General features: G+C 38.2%; 1 protein-coding gene across 2 annotated transcripts in view; it reads right to left on the bottom strand.

The window, feature by feature from the left end:
- Positions 1-897: 897 nt before the first annotated feature.
- LOC123869199 (sodium channel protein Nach-like) overlaps positions 898-10,419 on the bottom strand; it is a 12,722-nt gene continuing 3,200 nt past the window's right edge. For both annotated transcript variants that reach the window (XM_045912012.1, XM_045912011.1), the window contains exons 3-10: positions 9,928-10,131; positions 9,328-9,463; positions 8,546-8,653; positions 7,622-7,817; positions 6,873-6,926; positions 3,238-3,316; positions 2,002-2,120; positions 898-1,348 (exon numbers count right to left, since the gene is read on the bottom strand). In XM_045912012.1, the coding sequence (XP_045767968.1) occupies positions 1,257-1,348; positions 2,002-2,120; positions 3,238-3,316; positions 6,873-6,926; positions 7,622-7,817; positions 8,546-8,653; positions 9,328-9,463; positions 9,928-10,131 (988 nt within the window). In that variant the 3' untranslated portion in view covers positions 898-1,256. The remainder of the gene's footprint in view (positions 1,349-2,001; positions 2,121-3,237; positions 3,317-6,872; positions 6,927-7,621; positions 7,818-8,545; positions 8,654-9,327; positions 9,464-9,927; positions 10,132-10,419) is intronic.

The following is a 10,419-nucleotide window of genomic DNA, read 5'->3' as shown; positions in this document are numbered from 1 at the left end:
CTCCACTTCTTTCTCGTTCCTCTGTATATTTCCACTTGTTTCTCTGAGTCGTGAGCGTGACAAGAAAATATTATATTTTCTTGATGTCCCTCTTCTGACCTTTTGGGTAAGGTCTGACGAAATCACAAACACAATCTTTATGATAAATTATTACACTTTTATTTCATATTTAAATTTATTAACTTTTACATTTGTGTCAAATAAATGTTGTTCCTCTTACGTTAGTATATTTTTGAATGTCGTCGTTTTAAAACCACTCTTACAGGTAACCTCTCCACGTTTATTAGCCACTCCCCTTTTTATCTTATCGTTATCGGCCAATCCAAATTGTACAATGAATAAACTTAGTGACTAATATACAAATCATCAAGCTCGTTTCACAAATCATCTAAGTAATAAAGATATTTTCATCTTATATATTGATTACAAATATTATCCTTTATTATGCTACAATTCATCAACTAAAAACTATAAGAATTTTATATACAGTACGTTTATCGATCAGATGTTGAACAACTTCAGCCAATCAATGACGCCTTCTAATATGATGTTATGATTTGAGTGGCGCCAACTATGTTTTATAGATAATTAATATGGGCCAAGCTTACAATACACATGAAGCTTATTTAACTAATATCCGCTAAACTAGATAAATCCCCTTCTCCTAATCCTAAGGTTGCCTCATACTTGTCAGAGATTGCTGTAAAATGATAGTAGGTCACTTCTTTCTTCTTGTTATTTTTGTATCCGTATTCTTTGCTATTTGTTGTGGTGTACAAAGAAAGACTATCTGAATCTAGATCTGAATTTTGTGGTGCTGACTAGGCATTCCCCTTGACTTACCAACAGAGGGACGGACAAAAAGTGATTCTATAAACATTCGGTTCCTTCTATTCTATTTTGAGGAACGGAACCCTAAAAACGAATTTCACAATAGCCTTAATTGGGCTTACGGGTATTCCATGGGTAAAATAAACAAGGAAATTAATTGATACAACATTTAATTTTAGCTCACAATATTGATTTTGTTTAATTTTAGTGCAGCGGAAATATAAATTATTGTAACAATAGGCATGTGGTTACAAACTATAATAAATATAATAATTGGGAAATTCTTATGGTTTCATAAAGAGCGTGACCTTAATTACTCTCTAGCTCTCGGCTACATGATTCTCAGATTCATCGACTCCGCAACGGTGCATGAAAGTAATTCTACGGTGCGAAAGTTTATAAAATTGAGTTTCATCTCCTGATAATCAATTTCGGCGGTTACAGAAGAGGTAAACCAGCTCGATAACGCTGAGAAGGGAGGCCCCGAAGAATACTCCGCCTACTCCTCCGATGTCCACTGAAAAAATTCCAATATAATATAATAAAATTGATCAAGAGAGGGCGAAAACTCAATGCTCCCCTGCTACGAGTAAGTAATGATCCACTACTACTAGGAATTTGAGAGTTGATGTATCAGAACGATTAGATATACCTAGTACTATGTAGATCTTAAATAATCATCATCTCGGTCAACCCACCGCCGCCGCCGGATCACCTCTCAGAATGAGAAGCGTTCTTAGATGAATTTTAATTCATCCAAGGAAGCGATTTGGCTAGGTATAGTCTACCACGCTGACCAAGTGTGGATTGGCAGCGTTCACACACCTTTGAAAACAATTTGGAGAACTGAGGCGTGCAGGTTTCCTCACGATTGTTTACTTTCATCGTTAGGCAAAGCACATAAGTCCGTAAAAAAGTTAGAGGTGCGTGCCCGGGATCGAACCTCCGACCCTCTGAATAGGAAGCCTCAACCACAAGGCTATCACCGCTTTACTAACTTAAATAAAAGGTACAAATTGGTTATCAATCAAAATCCAAGGACCATTTTTTTAAATTGGTGTTTCCTGTAGAATTAAAAGTAGAAAAGTTTTTATTCAAATAACCTTTTGCAAAGAGCCTTCGAATCGTCTAGTGAATCTACCATTCATTAGGTAGGTAGTAGGTACTAACCAACAAGTCCAAGAGTGTCTTTGATAGCCATCCTTCGTACCCTCAAGGTCGGGAGGTTCGCAAGGCGTATCCTCCCCCGGGACCCTCTTTTAATAAATTCCGGTGATTTAGGCAGACGTCTATAAATAAAAAGCATCATCTCCATCATAAAAATAAAAGCAGTCATCGTAGGGTTCCATACCATCATACAAGAAATACTCGTAAACTTTGTTAATTATTATTTTTCTAATTTTCATGGCGGCCATATTTAAAATTTTATCATTTCTTGTTATGACATATATCTATGTTGTTATGCAATAGAAATACACATTCTGTGAAGTTTTCAACTCTACCTGTTACAGTCACGAAATACATCCCGCTGACAGACAGACGGACGGACGAACGGACGGACAGTGGAGGCTTAGTAATTAAGGACCCGTTAAAACCATTCGGGTAGGGAACCTTAAAAACCGTCAGAACTTACCAAATAGGTATCTTCAAAATCGGTTAAACGGGTAGACAGGCAGACAGACACACTTTCGCATAGTAATTATTATAAGTAATATTAGTAATTAGTATTGTAACGGATGTCCATTTCGTAGATGGAGACGATCAAATTGAAAGACGAAACGAAGTTCGTGAGTTACACGTATATTTGTCGCAGCGAAATGGCATGCCTAAGCCGGGAGTTAGCCAACTCCCTTAGTGATATGGCTAACGCCCGGGAGATGTTAAAACGCACATGAATATTTATGTTCTAAATCTAATTTAACCTTACTTTAGACTTTGGTACTCAGATTTCGCTCTGAACCACATTCGATATTGTAATCATAAAATCCCAGAGGAAGAAGCCTTGGCGCTTAGGTTCTATTGACTAGTATTATCTGAATATTATCAGATGCTCTGTATTCTATGATATCACAAGACTTATTTCTTGAAATAGTCTAATTGAGTTGTCGTTTTAACATCTCCCAGGCGTTAGCCATATCACTAAGGGAGTTGGCTATCTCCCGGCTAATGCTATTTCACTGCGACATATTCATAGATCTTAAGTTACATGAGTCAAGTCGAGTCAGTGAGTACAAGTCGCGTCCTAATAGTTTCGTTTGTGATTGGTTGGTGACTCAAAATGGTTAACGCGCACTGAGATTTTTGGCTCTGTCATTTGTATGGGATTACGTAACAGAGAGAACACTATATACTAACTTCTTTCCGTAGATAGAGCGAGTAGGTATAGAGTGAACTGGCTTTACTCACTTTTGAAATACATCAACAGCCTTGTACTGGGTCTCATCGCATGCGGTCGGGCAGTCGCAAGGATACTGTTTCATATTGACTGAAAGCATTACACAGAAGACATTTTTAACCCCCGACCCAAAAAGAGGGGTGTTATAAGTTTGACGTGTGTATCTGTGTATCTGTGTATCTGTGTATCTGTGTATCTGTGTATCTGTGTATCTGTGTATCTGTCTGTGGCCTCGTAGCGCCTAAACGAATGAACCGATTTTAATTTAGTTTTTTTTGTTTGAAAGGTGGCTTGATCGAGAGTGTTCTTAGCTATAATCCAAAAAAATTGGTTCAGCCGTTTGGAAGTTATCAGCTCTTTTCTGGTTTTCTTATTACTTTTATCCCAGGGCCCCCAGAGGTTACGTATTTTCTGACAAAGGAAATATCTACGATTGAGTAGTGTTAGTAAGTACTAAGAAGGCATGCCTAGCCTACCTGCTAGCTTGCTTAGACGGCCAATTTTCAGGTATCTGATAATCAAGGTACATAAAAACATTACTTATCTCACGTAAATTCTCCAAGCTGATTTTTACGTATATTTTAGGCAATATCCTTAAAAATAAGTCGCCAATACTCCCAGACACTTCCCGCGTCGGCCGTATTGCTTTGCAGACGCTTTAAAGCTCCCAAAATAAGTAATTACTTAACTGCACGTAAATTCTGATGCTCCATTTTTATATATGTCCACCAGACAACTATTTCAAAACCTTTTGCAAGAAGACAGACCGATCCAGAGGGCCAATCATCCCCTAAATTCAATTTTAATGCCTCTGTGAGTTTGAGCGCGAGGGCATTATCTACGCGCATGAGACTGAGTGAGACATGTATTAGGATATATTGACTTTTCTCTCACTCTCTTATAGTTTACTTATGTCAATTAATTATTAATATTAAAAAATCAGCTAAAAATTAAAAAAATTGGAGAATTTACGTGAGTTAAGTAATGTTTTTATGTACTTTGATTACCTGATACCTGAAAATTGGCCGTCTAAGCAAGCTAGCAGGTCTGTAGGCATGCGTTCTTAGTACATACTAACACTACTCAATCGTCCACATTTCGTTCGTCAGAAAATACGTGACGGCTGGTGGCCCTGGGATCTTTCACTATTGTAACAGAGGTTCATAATATTATGTCAATTGACAAATGTCAATAAGATAGACGTTGCCTAGATACATAATTATTTATTTGAAAATAATGTTTTGGAAAACTCCAATCTCGAGTTTCTAATTTATAAAATATTATAATCACAGTTAAACGAGAAAACATCAATTCAATTATAATATACAACAGTCAACCAAAGGCCACGAACAATCAACCCAAACCCAAACCATAGTCAAACTATTTTTAGGGTTCAGTAGGTATTTGTAGAGAAAAAAAAGATGTTGTAGCCTCGACTGATGTAGTCGCGTAGGTGTGCATGGCACCATTAAATATCGTAGAAGGTGATGACCCTCCGCGCGGCTGAGGTTCCCGCTTCGTAGTCGCTTTATCGCGCAGGTTTGGATGATGCATTAGGCGCACCTTCTTTTATCTGCTTGAACTCAGCTTATTTACTTTGACAAAATACGTTTAAAAATCATCATCATCAGGATCAACCCATCGCCGGCTCACTACTGAGCACAAGTCTCCTCTCAGAATGAGAAGCTACCACACTGGCCAAGCACGTATTGGCAGACCTCACGCACCTTTGAGGGAGCATTATGGCCAACTCTCAAGCATGCAGGTTTCCTGACGGTGTTTTCCTTCACCACTTCGTCGTCTGTCTGTGTGTCCGTCTGTCGCATCTTTCAAGAGAATCAAAACTTATAAATTGGATACTTCCCGTTTACCTAGAATCATGAAAGGCAGGTAGCAATATCTTATAGCCCAAGTACTCTACTCCTGTGGCCCAAGTAAAGAGAAAAATCCGACAACTGAATTGTCATTACATAAAAAAAAAACTTGTACGGAACTCTTCATGTGTGAGGCAGACTCGCACTTGACCGGTTTTTGAAAGTTATGTCAAATAAAAATTTGACATGCAATAACAAACAAAATGACGGACTTTGTCTGTGGTGGCGTTTGCTGGCGCGCGCGTTGTGTCTTTTTGGAGTGTTTTTTTGTTAGAGGTGGCCGGTTTTTGTGTCCTGCTGGTGTTTATTGGTGGTGGAACTGACCGAGGAACTGACTGAGAAGCGCTCTAAAGGGGCGCCGCGTGTATGTCGGCGGGCGCCGGTACAGACGTAGTCCATACTTATACATATAGTTTTCCTAACTTGTAAATAACAAACTTGACATTGGCTAATCAGTGTAAAGCCAGACGAGAGAAGAAAAAAAAAAACAAAATGACATACAAGCCACTTTATTCCTTATTTCATCGGGTGAAAGTCGATTTCAATTTAATCGTATATCTTAAAAAAAGCGAACTATTATACGACTACGTAAAATGGGTACATTTTTAAAGCAACGACATGTTAGAAACAGATATTTCGTTTTGGACGTGTTAAACTATGTGAGTCCATTCAGATATTTCTTGATTCAGTGATGTTCGGTCAAAAATATTTTTAACGTATTATAACGTATAATTATTATTAACATAACATTGATGTTACTTTTGAAGAGATATTAGCTGCCTTATTGGATTTATATTATTATAGAAATTTGGTTTTAGAATGGCACAAATAAACGGTAATTTATGCATAAAAGTTTAAAAAGCGTGAAATAAAAATTAAATTAAAAATTTAAAAAACCCCCGACACATAAACCTCTAAAAAGTAAAAAAATAATAGGTAAGTATGTATGGGCCCTTTAAGAATAGTATAAATAGTAAAGTTTTTATCCAAGCGTTCGTTGCGTCGGGGGACCGCTAAAGACTATTCTTTCTACAACAGATGACTTTCATAGTTTATGATAGGTAGCGGTCCCTCGACGCAACGAACGCTTGGATAAAAACTTTACTATTTATACTATTCTTAAAGGGCCCATACATACTTACCTATTATTTTTTTACTTTTTAGAGGTTTATGTGTCGGGGGTTTTTTAAATTTTTAATTTAATTTTTATATTGTATTTTAAATCGGTTTGATTCCAAAAATGTTCGCTAAAGGGTGAAACTTAATCTGGATTGTTGAATAAATTAGCTCAATTTATAATTTTTATGATGAATGCTTTCAACTTCAAGGAATCCTACTAATATTATAAACGCGAAAGTATCTATGGATGTATGGATGTTTGTTACTCTTTCACGCAAAACTACTGGACGGATTTAGATGAAATTTGACATGGAGATAGATTACACCGTGGATTAACATTACTTTCTATCTTAGACAATCAATTTAAGAATAACTAAGCGACTGAAAAAAAATTAGAAAACAGTAAGTATTTAAAATGAGTTTCAAAAAACGATTAGATTCTCTAGATTCGATACAAAATTCCAATTCTCTAAAATTATTTAAGTATTTTGAATTCATACTTTCATAAGTATTATGTATTATTTATTTGCCTCAGTACCATCACTCACTCATTAGGCAATATTTTGAAATGGCATTGTGTCTTGTGTGTTCGTTCGTTTATTACCTATGCGTTCGCGTTTCGTTAGTGAAGTGATAATAAGTATATTGCTTACTTCTATTTTCTTCCAAACATTTTAGTCCCGTTACATTGCAAGCCGGTGTCCCAACTACAAAAAAGGTATTAAAAATATAAATGGAATATATGGAATATAATAATATAAATGGAATGGAATATATGAAATATATGGAATACACTCCATGACGACCTCGCTAGCGCAGTGGTGGTTCTATCAGCGGAAAGTCCCGGACTCGATATAAATATTCCTAAACAGCCCCTGCGGAATTTATAATTTCTTAATTATCTCTGGTCTGGTCTTATGGGAGGCTTTGGCCGAGGCTAGTTACTACACTACCAGTAAAAGCGTCTGCCCAGAGATTAAGCGTTCGGCGTTCAAGTAGGATGGCGTGTAGGTATGGGCTTAGCAAAAACTGAAATGTTTTTGTGATCTGTACCAGTCGTCTGCAATACAGCAGACAAGTGCTGTAGATATAGTGCTAGAGGCACTCCTCGATCTACGGCTGCTCCTCTTTGAACAGGCAACCTTGCATTGACACCAGCAGAGATGGCACTGATCCGTTGTTTTTTAGTAAGAAGCTCTACCCACAAATGTTGGCTAAGTAGTGATGTGTACAGTTGAGGCTGCAACCTGCACCAGGCGCCTGCAGAATAGCAGACAAGCGCTGTAGGTATACTGCTGGAAGGGCCACCCCTTGACCGAGGACCGCTCCTTTTAAACAGGTAACCTCGTATTAAGGAGATATGGCAGATATCTGTAGGTTATTAGTAAGTAGCTCTACCTACATATGTCGGCTAAGTAGTGATGTGTACAGTTGCAGGTTGCGACCTGTGCCAGGCGCCTGCAGAATAGCAGACAAGCGCTGTAGGTATACTGCTGGAAGGGCCACCCCTGGAGCGAGGGCCGCTCCTCCTTGAACAGGCAACCTCGCATTGATATCGGCAGAGATGCTACTGATGGGTCGTTTACTGTTTGCTCTACCTGAACGAAAATTTATCAAGTATAATTCTTGTAGTCTCGACACGTACCTTGTGATTATGTGACATATTATAAAATTATTAATAAAGTTAAATTCCTTCTTTTGTGATTGTAATTACTTATCGACCAATAGCCCACGGACCCTGTATAGATATAAATTATTTATTACAGGACGTATATTGCGGATCTGAGACACGGTCGCTAACTATGGTCCTCATAGAAAAGCTCAGAGTCACTCAGCGAGCGATGGAGAGAGCTATGCTTGGAGTCTCTCTACGTGATTAAATCAGGAATGAGGAGATCCGTAGGAGAACCAGAGTAACCAACATAGCTCAGTGGATGGCGAAGCTGAAGTGGCAATGGGCAGAGCATATAGTTCGAAAAACCGATAGACCTTGGGGTCCCAAGGTGCTGGAATGGCGAATTCGCACCAGAAAGCGCAGCGTTGGAAGACCACCCACTAGGTGGACGGAGAATATCAGGCGAGTCGCAGGGAGCCGCTGGATTCAGGCGGCGCAAAACCGTAATGTGTGGAAGTCTCTACAAGAGATCTATCGATTGTTAATGATGATGATTGCTGCATGTAGATTGCACTCTTGTCAGAGTGGGAAATAGCCTAGTCGAAAATAGGCCCAATATGTAAAGGCTTCATGAGAGAATTGGTCTAAATTTTGAGATGGATGCAGCAACCCCGGTCTTTTAATATATCGATAAGTTAAAAAAATACTTACTTTCATAATAGCTTCAAATTCTCTAATAAAATTTAGCTTGCAAGTGTCACCGGAGCAGATACTTCCGTAATCTGCTGATAATGTATCATCAGGAGCATGTACTGTCAACTGAAGTAAGTACAAATATGTAGATAATATTAGTTACGTAATTAAGTAATCCCATTTTTAGAGTTTCGTACCCCAAAAGGAAAAACCGAACCCTTACTGTCTGTCCATCTGTCATGTCTGTTGAGAAAACCTATAGGGTACTTCCCGTTGACCTACAATGATGAAAGGCAGGTTGGTAGGTCTTAAATAGCACAAGTAAAGGGAAAAATCCGAAAATCGTGAATTTGTGGTTATAAAATATGTGTTTCAATTTTATCTAAGTAAGATAACTATACCAAATGGGCTATCATATGAAAGGGCTTTACATTCTAAAACAGATTTTTATTTATTTTTATGCATAATAGTTTTTGATTTATCGTGCAAAATGTCGGAAAAAATACCCGAATACGGAACCCTCGGTGCGAGAGTCTTTTTTTTTATACAGCAGGGGAAATCCTCATGGACACCCACTGGGTAGTGCCGGACTCTTACCGGCTAAAACCCCTGCTGTCTCCTTGTTGGCTGTGTGCCCGCCTTGATATTATATTTTTGAGAACATTATCGTGAACACTCAGGCATGCAGGTTTCCTCACGATATTTTCCTTCACCGTTGAAGCAAGTCATATTAATTAATTACTTAAAAACCTATACAGTATTGACTACATAAAACAAATTAAATTAAGTGAAGAACTTACATCTATCGTCTTGCTTGCGGAGAAAAGTAAATCAGGAAGACCAATCACTTTATTCACAGTAAGAATACTCTTATTGCCAAGAAGTGCAGAATTGAAGACGTGACATTCACCAAATTCAGTCAGCACTGGATGAAATCTTAAACAATTGTCAAATTAAATGTATATCAAGCAATTAAACAGACCGCTTCTTTAGTAGTGGGGGCGGAGGGGGGGGGGGGGGGGGGGGGGTGCATATCGCATGCTGCACGTTGTACCAAATAGATTTGTCTGTTAGGGCTTTTTTATGGTAACAAATATTTAGGGTAAAGGTCAAATTGAATATTAGGTGGTTACTCTGGTTTGCAAAAACACCCAAAGTATAATTTTGTAATTTGTAAGTAATTTAACAATATTTTTTAAAGTGAACCTACTTTAAAAGCACTGAAAATCATTAAAAAAATATTAAACTATTATAAAATTTAAAAATTAAGTTGAAAAACATTAAAACTTATATTTTAGGTAGTTTTTCAAGTCGGTGCCAAACCAAACAGGGGAAAACTTGCTGGTGAAATCAAGCGCAAAAATATACCAGGATCTGGCCAGAATAGAAAACTAACTAACATGTCACAGCATCTGAAATACTTCCCTCCCCACCAGCAGTCGGTCAACAACTCCGCGCACGTGTATCTGATCTCCTTGATGCCGTGGCCGAAGTTTTCTTCACATGTGTCGTTCTTACAGCCTCCGCAGACTTTGCAGTATTTATTGTTGTTCCAGTATACGAGATCTTTATAGAACTGGCTCAAGCTTGCCGATTTCTTATGCCTGTATACAAATGGGGTTTAAGGAATAGGTATCACTCTTCACACTACTTCTTATCTCACATCACACTACTTATCACACTTCACATCCACTTATCCATACTTTTAATATTATAAATGCGAAAGTGAGTCTGTGTGTCTGTCTGCTACCTTTTCACGTCCCAACAGTTTAACCGATTCTGACGTTTGGTACAGAGCTTATCCCAAAACTGGTTCCGTGAGTAGCTTAGTGCTTAAGCCACCCGGCTCCTACTCGAGAGGTCAGCGTTCGATCCCGGGGACGGGTAACTTT

This window comes from Maniola jurtina, chromosome 10 (assembly GCF_905333055.1).
Source record: "Maniola jurtina chromosome 10, ilManJurt1.1, whole genome shotgun sequence".
NCBI lineage: Eukaryota > Metazoa > Arthropoda > Insecta > Lepidoptera > Nymphalidae > Maniola > Maniola jurtina.
Note: the sequence above shows the minus strand (reverse complement) of the source record. Positions and strands in the feature narration are given on the sequence as shown.